The sequence below is a fragment of the Myotis myotis genome, unplaced genomic scaffold, assembly GCF_014108235.1.
Source record: "Myotis myotis isolate mMyoMyo1 unplaced genomic scaffold, mMyoMyo1.p scaffold_m19_p_11, whole genome shotgun sequence".
Classification (NCBI taxonomy): Eukaryota; Metazoa; Chordata; class Mammalia; order Chiroptera; family Vespertilionidae; genus Myotis; species Myotis myotis.
Genome location: NW_023416315.1, coordinates 34,987,622 through 35,004,785, shown reverse-complemented (window position 1 = coordinate 35,004,785; position 17,164 = coordinate 34,987,622). Strand labels below are relative to the sequence as shown.

Genomic DNA, 17,164 nt, shown 5'->3' with positions numbered 1-17,164 from the left:
AATTCTACAACTAGAAGGAAAGAGAAAAGCATACTGAGACTCAGAGGAGGCACAGTGCGGAAGTAAAATACTAAGGTGCGGAGGTGCATGCGGAGTGGGCTGGCGGCTGAGGGCGTGGTTGTCCTTTTCAATCGGGAGGGAGTCTCAGGCTCTGATCTCCAGTTCCGGGCGAGTCTCTAGGGACTCAGACTCATACAGGAGAAGCAGGACTGTCTGGCAGCAGTCGGAGCTTGAGGGCAGCTTTCTCTCCAAGGGGCTTGCAGCGATTACCAGGACATTGAGAAGCAAAGCCTCTGAGGGCAGGACTGAGAGCAGCCATAACTGCTAGCCCCGCCCTGTTGATCCCATGGGACCCGCCCCACCCAAGCCCTGCAGGGAGGCTTTTGCTGGATAGCCTCAGGCAAAGGCTAGATTAGCACCTCCCTAGAGATCCAGGAGCCAGGAAGCCCAGAGGTCAGAATGGGACCATCCAGTTTGCAGCTCCATGGAAACATAAAGGACACACTCAGGGGGCAGACTCAGTGAGCACCAAAGCCCCATTGAAGCAAGTCTTGCCACAGAGGGGTGTCTCCAGCACAGAAGTTCTCCCACTGCAAACACAGCTGATTCTCACAGCCAATTGTCCTGGAGGCCAATTCCTCCCAGTGATAGCGACAACAATCAAGGCTTAACTACAACAAGACTGTGCACAAAGCCCACAAGGGGGTGCACCAAGAGTGTCCTCCTCAGGTTATTGGGGAGGCTGAACCACTGGGCCCTAGAGGGCACTTAGCACAGAAAACCACTGTATCAACACAGGGAAGCATAAAAAATGTGGAGACAAAGAAAAAGGACACAAATGACAGAAATGGAGGAAAGCAAGCTACTGGATATAGAGTTCAAAACCACACTGTTAAGGTCTTTCAATAATTTTCTAGAAACTGCCAATAAACTTAATGAGATCTACAAGAAATCTAATGAGACCCTCAATGTTGTGATAAAGAACCAACTAGAAATTAAGCATACACTGACTGAAATAAAGAATATTATACAGACTCCCAACAGCAGACTAGAGGATTGTAAGAGTCAAGTCAACGATTTGAAATACGAAGAAGCAAAAAACACCCAACCAAAAAAGCAAAATGAAAAGAGAATCCAAAAATACGAAGATAGTGTAAGGAGCCTCTGGGACAGCTTCAAGCGTACCAACATCAGAATTATAGGGGTGCCAGAAGATGAGAGAGAGCAAGATATTGAAAACCTCTTTGAAGAAATAATCACAGAAAACTTCCCCTACCTGGTGAAAGAAATAGACTTACAAGTCCAGGAAGCGCAGAGAACCCCAAACAAAAGGAATCCAAAGAGGACCACACCAAGACACATCATAATTAAAATGCCAAGAGCAAAAGACAAAGAGAGAATCTTAAAAGCAGCAAGATAAAGAAAGTCAGTTACCTACAAGGGAGTACCCATACGACTGTCAGCTGATTTCTCAACAGAAACTTTGCAGGCCAGGAGGGAGTGGCAAGAAATATTCAAAGTGATGAATGCCAAGAACCTACAACCAAGATTACTTTATCCAGCAAAGCTATCATTCAGAATTGAAGGCCAGATAAAGAGCTTCACAGATAAGAAAAAGCTAAAGGAGTTCATCACCACCAAACCAGTATTATATGAAATGCTGAAAGGTATACTTTAAGAAGAGGAAGAGGAAGAAAAAGGTAAAGATACAAATTATGAACAACAAATACACATCTATCAACAAGCGAATCTGAAAATCAAGTGAATAATCTGATGAACAGAATGAACTGGTGAATATAATAGAATGAGGGGCTTAGAAAGGGAGTGGACTGACTATTCTTGGGGGGGAAAGAGGTGTGGGAGATGCGGGAAGAGACTGGACAAAAATCGTGCACCTATGGATGAGGACAGTGGGTGGGGAGTGAGGGAGGAGCGTGGGGTGGGAACTGGGTGGAGGGGAGTTATGGGTGGAAAAAAGAGGAACAAATGTAATAATCTGAACAATAAAGATTTAATTTAAAAAAAAGCAAAAAAAAAAAGGACATAATACAATAAAACTTCCCTAAAATGAAGAAACAAAACAAAAACAGTTCATGACACTCCAAGAAAATTAGATAAAGAATGATCAGCAAGACATATCCTAATTAAACTACTGAATGTCAAGAATAAAGAAAGAATTCCTCAGATATACAAGTACAGGGAAAAATTGTCCCACCTCAGAATTCTCCATAACACTCAATTCCACAGACAATGGAGCAATGTCCATAATGCCCTGAGAAAAATGAAATTTAATTTTAAAATATAACTAACCTAGACGTCTCTTGAGCTTAGAAGTCATTGACAGATGTTCACAAGCATGAAAGAACTCAGAGAACACAATATAATTTCCTCCAAAGGGAAAAAAATGTGCTTACAATGCCATCTAGACAAATAAAAGATAACTAAAAATAAACTCAAGAATGGAAAAGCTAAGTTAAGGAACTTGTAGTGAGCAATACATGTGTTTAAATAGTAAACAACTAATGAAAGCATGGCAGCAAAACTAAATGTCAGCCCTAGCCGATATGACTCAGTGGATAGAGCGTCAGCCTGTGGACTGAAGGGTCCTGGGTTCAATTCTGATAAAGGGCATATATGCTCGGCTTGATCCCCAGTGGAGGGCATGCAGGAGGCAGCTGATCAATGATTCTCTCTCATCATTGATGTTTCTATCTCTCCCTCTTCCTTCCTCTCTGAAATCAATAAAAATATATATATATTTTTAAAAACTAAACATGAGTATTATAACCCCCATAATGTTAAAACTATCACATAACTACAAAGAGGTAGTGGGGGAAGGATAGCTGGAAGAAAGTTTGAGTGCTCATTTTCCTAAACTTTGAATGCATTATGTTTTGAATATTTGAGCTTGGAACCATGTACTTGACATAATTATAAATTTAAATTAATATTAAAAAGCAACCCCTAAAATTTGAGAGCAAAATAAGCAAATAAACCTGTGCATCTAAGACTTGGAAGCATAACCATGCAAAGAAGAACTTTTAAAGAGACTTTAAAACATAGTAAATTGACTAAACATACCAAGTGTGATGTATCTTAAAAACAAAAAGCTTGCAAACAAAATAATAATAATAATAATAATAATAATTCTGTTTCTAATAATAATATTGTTGGTCAAATTGGCATTGTGATAAAACAAGTAAATAATCATGGTAATGTCACTGGGAACCAGAATTTTTTGGCACGTTAGAAAAAGATGCAAAACAGAAGAGGTCAAGGAAAGCCCCTATAGTGTCCAGATTTGAGTAGAAACGGTCAGTATACATTCATCATTTTACACACACACACACATTTTCAGCTCTATTCATTGGTCTTGAAACATAAAGAACTCAGTAGCAATGTGCACCCACAAGGCCCAGATTATAATCTATAATTATCATTTCTAATGCAAAGGGAATGAGAGCTCCTTAAGTATAAACTGCAGGTTTGAGACGGAAAGTACACAGCTTAAACCTGGAATATCTTGTCCTGTCCTACCAAAAAACAAGAAAGCCAGTAAAGCTCATCTAAAGCATATCAAAGTCTCAGGAGCCAATTGAAATGCTACCCATTGGCCAAGAAATGGGGTAATTGGAGCATCGGTCAGAAGACCTGCTTCTATCTTCCTTTGAAGTATTGAAATACTTCAAATATGTTTAAATCCATGAGGTCATAATAATCCTAAAATTGGGGAGTTGGGGAGGAGAAGAAGGAAGGACCATATTTGAATGCGTTAATTTACCAACCTATTTTTTTAAAATCGGTAAAGGGAAGTAATCAAGCATATATTCCATCTTTCTTATATGTGTCATGTCTTGAAATAATTAAATAGTTGTTGGGAAAAAAACGTTTCTCTTTATATGCAAGAAATAGTCCACCTAACAAATAAAATCAGAATAACATTATTTTGAAAGCACTAATGAATTAATTAATGGATCTAGAAAATGATCATCAATGGCTGCTAATATCTCAAAGGGAGAAACAACCAGGTATCATGTGCTTGCTAATGACACATGTAAACTAGCCTTGTCAGCAAAGTTGAACTCACATGGGGTGAAGCTTTCCATGTTCCATATACCAATTACCAGGAAATAGGACAGAGGAACAAGTTAAAAGAAACCAGTAGGAGGCAATCAGCAAACTCCAGAATGTAGTACATTTTACTGAGTAGTTTTAGCCATAAACTGCAAGGGGCAGCAGGGAGGGAGGGTGGGACAGAGAAAAAATATAGATTAGGGGAGATTTTAGAGATATATGAGCCAAGTGCAGGGTATGGACTGCATTACAATTCAGATTTCTTCTAGTAAACTGTGTGGGGTAGGGGTTTATGAAACAAGGAATATTTGAACATTGGATATTTAATGTAAGAAATTATTTTATGTTGCTTTAGGTGGAATAATGACATGGTTCTGAGTGTGTGTGTTTAGAGAAATCCTTATCATTTATATAGACATGCTGAAATATTTATAGCATGAAATGATGTGTGGGATTTTCTTCAAAATAACCTGAGTGGAGGGGAAATATGAAGCGTTTGCAAGTGAAATTCACAAACTGTTTCAAGTGAATGATTCTCTCTACTTTTGTATGTTTATAATCTATATATATAAAAAGCTAAGTGACCGACCGAACGTCCATCCGACTGTCCAACCAACCAACTGGCTGGAACATATCACACACACTGGCGATTTAAAAATAAATGTTGACTTGCGCATGTGAGATACATATAAAGCTCTAGCTGGGCACCAATGACTTGCGTGTGTTTCGATCTGTCATTGTTGATCGTGAATTTGGTTGGCACTTCTATTATAGAGAAAGGGCGAGTAGCAATATTACAATATTTCTTCTAATAAATTTCCTTTCAATGTGCATGAATCCATGCACCGGGGCACTAGTTTTCCATATAAAAAGTTACAAAAACAAAAATTAGAATGCCTCTGGTTGTGAAGCTAGGCCTCAAAAAAGAAATAGATACATGGGAATTTCCAAATGCAGGGTTATTTAAAAAAGAACAACAGTATTAGAGGGGAAAAACTACTGGTTTATATAAGTTGCGAAATTATTTTCTTTCATGCATTATACTAAAAACATCAGAATTAATTGAAAAATATAATACTAAGTAAAGAGGAGCAAAGAACTCCACCCAAGAAACAAACGTCACTTAATTCATTTAGAGATGAAAGACATGTGTCTGCAAGGAAAGCTGTGATTTCTGTATAGAAGTTATTAGGCTAATAGTCTCATGTTGTTAATGACCACCTGATTAGCATCTTCATGTCCTGTGTTTTCATAGACAAAGAAGTCTATGAATGATCTATGGAGTCCTTAAGTGAGTGATCTCTAGAGCCCTTTAGTGGTACCCAGTAAAAACCTTGTACCATCTTGCTGGTTTCTTAGTCTTAGCAAGAAAGGGTAGGAGAGAAGCGCAAACATATCCTCTTCCAGCCGCTGCTCCTGGATGTGTCAAGAAAGAGGTCTTGGCTACCTTGGAACAAAAGAGATCCTAAAATGGCACCAACATAAAAGTTCTACGTGCAATGGCACGCTTACATTCTACATTCTCCAAAATGGAAAATAAATCTGCTTCCACCGTCTGAATACTATGGCACTAGAAATCCTTTTGTGATGCTGAAGAACTGCAGGTATGCTAGCTGAAGTGGGAGTAGGGAGAGAGATGCAGCTGAGAAACACTTAAGACACTCTGCATGCAGGTGGAAATAGAAAACAAGGACCTCCCCCTCCCAATCTGAAGTGCTCCTTTCTTAGCACGATTTCCAACGACAATATCTTAGTGCCGGAAGTTACTTGGCCATCCTTAAAAGTACACCTTATCCTGACATCTCAAGAGACGGAAAAGTTGCCGCGGAAGTCCGAGAAATGAGTCACGGTGCTCAATTTTGATGAGTAATTTCAGGTGTCATGAAACCTTGTGCGGAAGAAGGGGAGAGGAGGGGGCGTCAGATCTGCAGAGGGAAGAAGACTGGCAGCTGGGGATTGGATGGCGAGATCTTGATTTTCCTAAAATTGCGTCATTTCGAACCCAATTGGGTCCAGATATTATGGGCACCGACGGGTTACCGTCTCGGAAACTCTCCATCAGACGCAAGCGCAAGGAGAGGAGGCGGCTAATTAAATATTGAGCAGAAAGTCGCGTGGGGAGCGTGTCACGTGGGTCTCGAGGCGCGTCAAGCCGCGGATAAATACTGCGAGGCTCCAGGCGGGCGGAAAGCGCATCCGACCTCCTCCTCCTCCACCGTCGCGGCACCGAGAGTGCGGAGCGCCGGGCGTGCGCTCAGACCGGCCAGAGCGTCCCTGCGGGTCTGCGGGTCTGCCCGCCGCGGTAAGTGCCTGCGCCCCGCCAGGGGGCTCGCCGCGCCGCGCAAAGCGCCGAAGTGGGTCGGCTGGGGCGAGGGGCAGTGGGGGGACAGCGGAGGACGGCGGGGAGACGTGTAGCCCGATTGCCAATGTCCTTCATGTCTCCCACCTGCGGAGCCTCCTGGCTTGGAAGTGTGGATTGGGGGCTGGTGGGGTTGGGGTCCGGGGAGAAGGAGACTTGAGAAGCTTGGGGCTGATTCTTTTTCCTAAATGGTACAGGCTTTTTATCTTGGTTCCGTTGTGGGGCAGACAGTGTTGCTGCCCCTTCTTAGGTAGCCGCCCCCAATGTCTGTCATTTTCCCCTCCACGATCTCTTCTCCCTGCCCTTCCCAGAAATCCAGCATGAAAATCCTCCTGGCCTTGGCCGTCTTATTTCTCGTCTCCACGCAACTGTTGGCAGAAGAAATCGGAGCCGACGATGGTCTGAATTATTGGTCCGACTGGTCCGACAGCGACCACTTCAAGGTGAGGCCCGGACCCCAGCTGGTCCTCGTGGCTCCTCCCAAGCTCGGGAGCTGTGAGCTGTCACTGCCTCTCGAGAGAGCGCCCAGTTGGCCTGGCGGGCGCGGCGACCACGATCAGTGAGACCAGTGGCTGCGCGAGGATGCATAGGACGCCACCCTTAGGTCCCGGGCGAGGTGTGCCCACGGCCAACTTTCCTCCCGAGGGCAGCACGCCGGTCTCAGGAACTCGCTGGAGCAATAATGCCCTCGGTGATGAGCCCGGGGTCCTCACCAGGCTGGGCACCCCACAAGGTTTCACCCCCGGGTAATGGGGATTTCGGGGACTCTCGTCCAGCCGAGAGGACCTGGTGTTTGGAAACACTGGGCAGGGGCAGAGGAGGGCACGCCGGACCCTGGCAGAAGCCGCGGCAAGGGGCGAGCTGCTGGGGACAGAGGTGGATGGAAAGCTAACTTCCTGCCGTGACATGTACTTTGTGGACCTGAGAAGGTAGCCACAGGTTTGCCCGTCCCTGGCTCGCAGGATGTTGGCGCAAGGGAGCGCGCCTCCCGGGAACAGTGGAAGTCGCGCCAGGCAGGTGGCTCGCAAAGCGCGGTCAGCCTGCCCCGCCCCGGCAACACCTGTGTGTCTTTCGGGTGATGAGGAGTCTCCTAATCCGCTGGAGAGGAGACTGAGTCAGGTGGCTAAGAGGCAGATGAGTGAGGGTCCCCAGGCTGCGAGCAAAGAGCGGAAAGCGCGCGGGGCTAGGAGACTTCACCTCCTGGTAACGCGCAGGGACTCGGGGAGGCGGCGGCGCTGGACACGAGCGCCGCGGGGTGGGGTGGAGGTAGGGAGCGACCTGCCCCGGACCCCACAGCCCTGGCGCCGGGGAAGCCCGGCCTGCTCTCCTCTCCCTGCGGAGCTGGCTTCCCAGCCCTGGCCGGCGGGGTCCTGCCGCTGAGGTTCGCCCAAGGCTGGAGCGCGCCCCGGGAATGACTCGGGTTTTGGGGAGCCTCGCACTGACTGCTACACCCGGGTTTGTCCGTATGTCTGTCCCCCAGGAGGAGCTGCCTGAGCCCTTTGAGCATCTTCTACAAAGAATCGCCCGGAGACCCAAGCCTCAGCAGTTCTTCGGCTTGATGGGCAAACGGGATGCTGGTGAGATGGGCAGCCACCCTCTCTCTGTCTCTGCGGGCCCCCCACCTGGTCTGCTCACTCATTCTCAGAGTTTCTTTTGCTCTTTAAGGAGAGATTTCCAGCCTAGAAAGAGGGGTAAATCTCCCTCACCCACTCACACACGCAAGGCACGTGCCCGCAGAGGGAGGGAGGCATCCAGGTCTGGCACGCCTCAGGGTTAGACCCAAACCACCAAGGACAGGACCCAACCTTAGCTCCCTGGACTAAAGATCCGAACTGGCAAAGAAGGAGTGGGCACGGGGCCTCCAAGGGGTAGTACTGGGAATGCTCTAGTGCATATGGAAGCTGAGTATAAACTGCTCCTTATCTCCTGATAGAAATATTCAGTTTCCTTGAATTCATCGTATCATCAGTGGACCCTGTAAAAAGTTAGTTGTTTCTAATTAGATTCCTCAATTGTAAAGCAAGTGGCCCTGTTAAAGGCTCTTTATGGTAAACGTTTCTAGACATCTTTATTTTACTATTGTGAATGCACATTTAGGAAAGTGAAAAAAGTCTTTTATGGGCTGAAACACAGATTCTTGATTATGCCTGTTTAATGAAGAGATGTATTTGCATCTCTCTTCCTCTTCTGAGCATCAATGGGTGGCCCTCCTTGAATATGTGCTTTTTAAAAAAAGATTCTTTATTGTTGAAAGTATTACACATGTCTCCTTTTTTCTCCCATTGACCTCTCCCCCGCCATTCCCACCTCCCCAGCACATGCCCTCACCCCCCTACTGTTCTGTGTCTATTGGTTATGCTTATATGCATGCATACAAGTCCTTTGGTTGATCTCTTACCCCCCAACCCTCCCTCCCCTGCCTTCCCTCTGAGGTGTGAAGGTATGTTTGATGCTTCTGTGTCTCTGGATCTATTTTTCTTCATCAGTTTATGTTGTTGAATATGTGCTTCTTATAGGGAAACAGATGTGGCATTGCCTAACAGTTACTACCAGGCCTCGGGAGTCTCAGTCCTGGATTTGGAATCTGTGACCCATAAAAGGCACTTAAAAATTGTTTTTTATTTATTAACATTTTGTTTATATTATCAATAATTTGTGCTTCTGCTATATTCCTCAGGTAGTATATGAATAGGAAATGTTACATATTTTAAACGTCAATTTATATTTTTCCTTATAAGGTAAGGCAATTCCTATTGTTGTCTTTCTTACAGGACATGCCCATTTCTCTAATAAAAAAAGTAAGTTCAAAATTATTTTGATATTTATCAAATACAAATGTTGATTGAATTCCACTTTATATAATACCTTATCATTTTTCCTGTTGTAAGTTTGGGATTAATGTGTTTAATTAAGACAATATACGAATGGAAGAGATGCATTATATTTCATCCAGAACATGACTGTTTAAAGCTCTATGATTTAGACATATCATACTTTCCAAAATGATACATTAAGTTACAAATCCTTTAACTCCCAGCTAAACTGCTGAATTTCTGACCCATAGACAGTGTGAGATAATAAATATTTGTTGTTGTTTTAAGCTGCCCCCCCCAAAACCCCTTTAACTCCTACAAATTGTTAGTTTAGCTAAGAATTTCAATCCTTGGGTAAAAATCCACCACACATTATCCCTCGACACCCCACAAGCACCACTTCCACTGCAAAACAAAACCAAAACCAAATATTTATAGATATCTTCTAACTCAGTTGAGTATGCTGGATGCCATAATGATGTCCCTGATAATGGTAATTCAGCAGCCAAGGGGCTCCAGTGAATGTCTGAGTAGATAATCCTTACTAAAGGTAAAGATAGAAATGCCGGTTTTTTATTCCATAACTGGTTGGGAAACTTCAGTCTATTAAAGTGCAGTGGACATTTCTTAGGGCAGTGACGATGGTAAAAATGGTGACACTCGATGGCCATTAGGTCCCAGTTTCCCAGTTAATGGAACGAGAGTTGACAGGCAGTCCCAGGGGTCCATCTTAATTGTACTGTGCACTTAGTTGCTAGCTTGGATTTCGGTTCCCTGGGTGGCAGAGTAGGCCACATTAAGAGAGCAGCCCTATTCTCAACTAGCAAACCAAGGGACATTCTCTCACTCTAGTGAACGTCATCTTTTCCAGAGGCTCCATCTTGACACTAAATAAATCATTCATATTTACTTTCTAAGGAGTTGACTTTCAAGGGAATTATATACAGCAGAATTCTGTGTAATGAAAATAAATGTACTCTATTAATGTCAAAACTGACATACTTTTCCAAAGGAGTATTATTTAAAATCTAATAAAATAGAAAGAGTAACCTTTGAGAAGTTTGTAATTATCAGGTGTAGGGATCTGGCTTAACTAAGGTTCAGTTCCTGAGAAATACAACATATTCAGTAACAAGAGGAAATAGGCTTGGATATTTCTTGTCACACAAATGTGAAATCAACTTCCTAAAAATCAAGCTAGCTTCAATAGCAACAGTATTTAAAAGTTTGTATAAGTAAACAGATAAAATATAATATGAATAAAGGGTACTTGCTAATATTTAGATATAGAATTGAGAAAAGTGCTTTCATTTAGTGTTTTAGTGTCATTTATAAGACTTACTAAGGATCCTATTTTTTTCTGACTCACTAAAACTTGAAATAGACACATATTTATTATATGAGAATATATTTAGAAGCTTGCCTTTTCTGATACTAGTTATAATAGTTTATTTTCTCAAAGATATACATGTTAAAATACCCCTAAATGTATTTTTCCAGGACATAGAACAGATGCCTTTATTGGACTAATGGGCAAAAGAGCTTTAAATTCTGGTATGTATAAAATCATGACTGAAAATAGACAGTATTTTAAACCTACTTATATTATTTTCTTTCTAAGGCATAGTTTTTAAATTATTAAAAGGGAATAATGAACTTAAAATAAGTATTTATGGTGAAAAAATTCTAATTTTCATAAATAAGTCTGAGAATGGATTTATAGCTGACTAAGCTAATATCACCACAATATCAATCTCTCTCAAACCACCAGCCTTACCAGTGTCTGCCCCATTTAATTATTACCTAACCTGAATCTTTGGGCTAGTCTAATACTCTTTCCCTTATATCTGTCATATAAACCACATTTAATTTTACTGAACTAAGGGTGTGGGAAATGCAGGAATTAAGACCAATTTTCACTTGTTACCAAGGTAATTTACAAGTCTTACAAGACATCACAACAACAAAGAAACAAAATAAATTTATTTATACAAATTACTTGCTCTTCATGAAGTTATAGAAACTCAAACTCTAAAACATCCCAATGGATGTTTGAGTTTTATAGTCCATTCCTGTGCCTTCACAAAGGAACATAAACAAATCATCCTAGAGATACACACGATCAGTCCTGCCTACAAAGCCCTCAGAAAGAAGGAATGCCACAATTCTCCTCAAAACCCATTTTAATTCTGGACAACTCTTTCACTTGCTGTAAAGAGTGTATGCTTCCTTTCTTCTCTTTTGTTTTTATTTTCTATATAAATGCCACATGCTTATATCTGAAAACTCACTCATCACCGTATTTCCAAGGTCAAATAACCCCTATGGCATTTTCATAACACTGATTTGTTGTTAGGCACATGCAGGCCTTACAATCCCTAGTTTAGGTTCCTTGGGAAAACTATTCAAATTCTCTTCATTGTACATAGAATAAAAGTGGAATTAAAATACTAACATATAATGAATTAGAAAGTAATCAGCAGCTGTCTTATCCATCTAGAATATTTCAAATTTCTAGAAAATCTGTAACTAAGGAGTGCTGGTTTAATTCTTATTTTTCTGGAGAGTCATGCAAAAATGGTGTCTGCTAGTATTTATATTGGTTCTCTACCTTCCAAATTTAGACAACTATGTTTGTATTTCTTCATCAGTAATGTGGGGTTGGCCAAGGTTAAATTTTAAAGATACTACCAATCCGCCTAATAAAAAAAGGTTAAAACTGTTTTATTAATATACACTATCTCCTGCCTTTAGAAATGGAATGTAAATTTAAGCCACTAGAATGTGTATCAATAGTCCTTATATAGCTGTGGTTTTCGTGATAATCATATTAGACTTCAGCTCTCCATTTCCAGAATTGATACAAGTTTTACAACATGCTTAACTGCACAAATAATATAGGTACTATACAATTTAGAACAGATTAAATGCACAAAAAGTAATAATGTACTATAAATAATAAATAGAATCACTGTAATGAATCAGAATTAATTTATGAATAAATCTTTGTTCTTCCACTTTAGTTAAGAAACATAAAAGGAAAAAAATGGGCAAAAAAGTCATCCACACTCAATCAGAGATCTTTTCATATACTCAGTTGAAGTAAAGTTATTATAGGCTTCTACAGCCTTTTATGGTCACAAACCCCTTTGACAAGCTAGAAAAATCTAGAAACCCCCTTCCCAGAGAAACCCTCCTCATCTCAGATACACAAACGTTTGCCCAGGGCTTCAGAGGGTACAAGGACCTGGTAAGAAACTCTGCCTGAAGTTAGGAGATTGTTACGTTCCAGCTAACCCACTGACCTGTCTTTGGTTAGTTCATGTGAGCATTCACCTCACTTCTCTGAGGAACAGAGTCATGTCACCTGAAGCTGGCCAGGAAGTGAGCCTGTGTCAGTTATCCGCCTCCTCATATGAGCAGGCCAGGGTGAGACATGAACTGTTTCCTTCCTGCAGAACTGCCCAGTTTGGGGCTCAGCCTATTCTACCCCAGAAATGCATACATGACTGACATAAAACCATCCGTGTGTTGTTAACCTCACTTACAGGACAGTGGGCTGCGAAAGCTCTTTTGCCCCGTGTTGAAGGGGAAGTGATGACTAGAAACTGGACTTCCCTTCTCTCTCCACAGATCCTTCTCACTGGGAAAAGTGTTTGCAGTAACACCCAGGGCTTCTACATATCTTTCCCAGTGATTTCTGCTATTTCTATTTAAATGTAATATTTGAAACAGGGCATACTGAATTTTTAAAAGCATAGTAGTTCTCTATGATGTAAATCTAAGGGTATAGAGTGTTAGTTAAAATGATGAAAAGTATACTTAAGTGTTTTGATCATATCAGTCTGATCTTTACCCTTTTGAGGTTACAGACCCCTTTGAAATTGTACTAGTATACAATATATCATATTACATCATTTATATGTTATGTTATGATGTGTTATATTTAATTTTGGCCTTTTTAAGTCCAGATAGTCAGTGTACTTAAATTACTTGTTAGGTATAGGGTAAATCCTTTTAGAAGCAGTGATTAACCTTTCACAGGACATTAGGGTGCTAGGAGGTAAGTTAAACTGTGTTGTATTTAGATGGCACATAAGCCCTACCTATAGACTATGAGGCTGTTTTTAGTCTCAAGGACATTGGGAGGCACCCACAAGACAGGAAGAGACCCTCACAACCTAAGTTATCCCTGTATCGAGAATCAGCAAATTTTTTTTGAAGAGATACACAGTAAATATTTTAGACTTCGTGAGCCATGCAGTCTCTGTAACAACTACTCAAATCTGCCATTGTGATGCTAAAGTGGCCATAGATAATATATAAATGAATGGCTGGCGCCATGTTCTAGTAAGGTGTTATTTACAAGAAAAGGTGGTGGGCTGGATTTGGCCCAGGGCTTATAGTTTGTTGATTCTGTCCTAGAATAAGTTTCACATTTTGCTTTCATCCTATGACTATTCCTGGTTAATTTAGGCACTGTCCTTTCTATAAATCACCCAGGGTGTCTGCCACTGTTTGAGGACGCTGCTGAGAATCAACACTGCAATGTATTGTGGAAGTATGCTTTTGGGGAACCAAGTATTTGACAGACCACCAAAGTTACCATTAATTCTGTGGTTAGGTCACTTCCAGTCAGGATAGAAACTGAGGCAACATTGGCAGATGTGCAAATAAACCTCTTGGAAATATTTCAATGGAGGGAAGTAGTCATTATGAGTTTTGAAAAAGTCATTATGTGTGCCTTGAACTTTAATTCCCTCAGTGAATCCTCTTAACCCTTTCTCTTCTCTTTGTTCTCAGTGGCTTATGAAAGGGATGCGATGCAGAATTATGAAAGAAGACGTAAATAAACTACCTAATGTGTTTACTGAGCTTCATTTGTGTCAATAGTCAATAAAAGGTTAAAAAAAATGAGAAATGCACTATGCGGAATAATTATTTATTTAATAATAATAATAATAATTGTTTTGAGTTAAAAACTCAACAAAGTGTTTATTTTTCATATTGTGCCAAAATGTGTTGTAAAAGTGTGTTATAATTCTAATATGATGATTCCCTCAGAAATAGAAACAGTAGTACTTTCTCAACAAAGCACAGTGTTCAATGAAATTGTAAAGACCTGTCAACAATATAGTCTCTGAAGAAAGAAATCATTTTTGTTTCTTGGAAGTAATCACATAAGCTCCTGCTGAAAGAAAGGACGTTCACAGATAGGCCTGTGCTTCTCTGTTGTTTTTATGGTGAAAATGTAAAAATTATATTTGTATTCCTGAAGCATGTTTTATGCTTTGTGACTATATAGAAATGTTTTAAAACATTTTAATGTGATTCTAAGGTCATCATTTCATTGTGTAATGTGTTGTGATAGTTGACATTTTAAATAAAAAAAATATCTTGAGAATTGGCTATTCTTTCATTAACATTTAGGTCAAATCAAATAACCATTCTTTTAGTAGATGAAATATGTGCAAAGCTTCCTGGCTGACAAATAATGAAACATCAGGTTACTAAAAAATTATTTTTTTGGTTAACCAGAGAATATTTTTCCATTGATTTATAGAGAGAGAGAAAGGGAGAGGGAGAGACAGAAAGAGAGAAACATTGATGTGAGAGAGACACATCGACTGGTTGCCTCCAGCATATGCCCTGACTAGGGCTGGAGGGCGGACCCATGACCATTCAGTTCAAAGGCCTACACTCTATTCACTGAGCCAAACCAGCTAGAGCTAAAAATTTTTTCTTAAAGAAAATTACTAAAATGTAATCTCTCTCTCTCTCTCTCTCTCTCTCTCTCTCTCTCTCTCTCTCTCTCTCTCTCACACACACACACACACGTGAGATGTTTCTTTTCTTTTTTTAAAAAATATATTTTATTGATTTTTTTACAGAGAGGAAGGGAGAGGGATAGAGAGTTAGAAACATCAATGAGAGAGAAACATCGATCAGCTGCCTCCTGTACACACCCCACTGGGTATGTGCCCGCAACCAAGGTACATGCCCCTGACCAGAATCAAACCTGGTACCCTTGCAACCACAGGCCAACGCTCTATCCACTGAGCCAAACGGGTTAGGGCTGTGTGTGTTTCTTTATGGCTCAGTCATTTGGCCTATCATTCATAGAGAAAACAATTCCATTTTGGAATCCAAAGAGTAAAGGCTAAGTTCTGTTTATACATGCCTATGATTCCCTTTTACAAAGAGGCTTCTGATCTACTTAGAAGATGCATTTCCCTGGTTATTTCCTTGTTGGGTGACACAGCAGTGCACACTACCATTACAGCCCTGCTTGGGCCCCAGGTATGAGTTCCCCAGTGTGTGAATCTCACTAGAATGAAAACATCCAATGAAACTCTCACAAAGGTCATCAGAAGATGATAGAACGATGGGGGGAGGGGCTGATAACATGATATCACTGCATAACAAAGGCAAAAGCCCCTTCCCAGCATGTCTAAGGAGAGCCTGGGAATTGCTAACACCCACAGCACTCTCCAGCAAAAACACAGGCATTGGGAATATATACAGAGGGGGAGCTCTCATGTATTTATTTAAGGAGAAGTATTGATAAGTGTCTTTGGAACTATTTTCTAATTGCACAGAGAATGTAAAATATTGACATGTGGTAAAAATAGCTCAGTACAAGCATGGTTCCGTAAAAACAAACTCCAAGAGGTTAGCCTGGATCAATGTTAAAACCACCTGTGGGACTGGGAAGCTAAAACATATTTTAACCTTTCTGTCCTTAAATGAATAACTTGTTTTAAATTTAAAAAACTCCAACAAGTTCATTGTCCTTATTACACAACTAGAGGCCTGGTGCACGAATTTGTGCACCAGTGGGGCCCCTCGGCCTGGCCTGCGGGATCAGGCTGAAACCGGTTCTCTGACATCCCCCAAGGGGTCTCAGATTGTGAGAGGGTGCAGGCCAGGCCGAGGGACCCCACCGGTGCATGATTGGGGCCGGGGAGGGACGCGGGAGGTTGGCCAGCTGGGGAGGGACTGCAGGAGGCTCCAGGGCATGTCCATCCCATCTCATTCAGTCCTGATCGGCCAGACCCCAGCAGCAAGCTAACCTACTGGTCGAAGCATCTGCCTCCTGGTCAGTGCACATCATAGTGAGTGGCCTTAGCATATCATTAGCATATTACAATTTGATTGTTTGAACAGCCAACTGGTCGACCAGGCACTTAGCATATTAGGCTTTTAGTATATAGGGTATATTTAAATATTACAAAGTACAGTATAAGAAAAATGGAGAAAGTAAGTCATCTAGAGCCCCATTCCCCAACAGTATTGTTAAATGTTCTATTTAACAATAACAATAATTATAAGATATAATCATCATCATCATCATAATAGCTTTCATTATGCATATAATGATGTGTTGGTCAACAGTGGACTGCATAAACCATGGTGGTCCCATAAAATCATGATGGAGCTAAAATGTTCCTATCACCTAGTGACGTCATAGCTGTCATAACATACTGCATTGCCTTACTCACCTGCTCAGGTGATTCTGGTGTAAACAAGCCTGCGCTGCCAGTAGTATAAAAGTATAGCACATACAATTATATACAGTACATGATCTTGGTAATGATTAGAAACAACTATGCTACTGGTTTATGTACTTACTATACTATGCCTTTTATCCTTACTTTAGAGCAGTGGTTCTCAACCTATGAGTCGCGACCCCTTTGGGGGTTGAACGACCCTTTCACAGGGGTCGCCTAAGACCATCGGGAAACACATATATAATTACATATTGTTTTGTGATTAATCACTATACTTTAATTATGTTCAATTTGTAACAATGAAATTGGGGGTCACCACAGCATGAGGAACTGTATTAAAGGGTCGCGGCATTAGGAAGGTTGAGAACCACTGCTTTAGAGTGTACTCTTTCTACTTATAAAAATGT

At 41.3% G+C, this 17,164-nt stretch overlaps 1 protein-coding gene across 2 annotated transcripts; it reads left to right on the top strand.

Annotated features, from left to right (window-relative positions):
* The first annotated feature begins 6,066 nt into the window (after positions 1 to 6,066).
* Positions 6,067 to 14,151, top strand: TAC1 (tachykinin precursor 1). 2 transcript variants are annotated; one of them, XM_036326995.1, is made up of 6 exons: positions 6,067 to 6,376; positions 6,745 to 6,876; positions 7,914 to 8,010; positions 9,205 to 9,231; positions 10,747 to 10,800; positions 14,050 to 14,151. In XM_036326995.1, the coding sequence occupies exons 2-6, from the start codon at positions 6,754 to 6,756 to the stop codon at positions 14,097 to 14,099; spliced, it is 351 nt and encodes a 116-aa protein (XP_036182888.1). In that variant the 5' UTR covers positions 6,067 to 6,376; positions 6,745 to 6,753; the 3' UTR covers positions 14,100 to 14,151. The 2 variants fall into 2 exon arrangements, with proteins under 2 accessions (XP_036182888.1, XP_036182889.1); XM_036326996.1 differs by lacking the exon at positions 10,747 to 10,800.
* Positions 14,152 to 17,164: the final 3,013 nt, after the last annotated feature.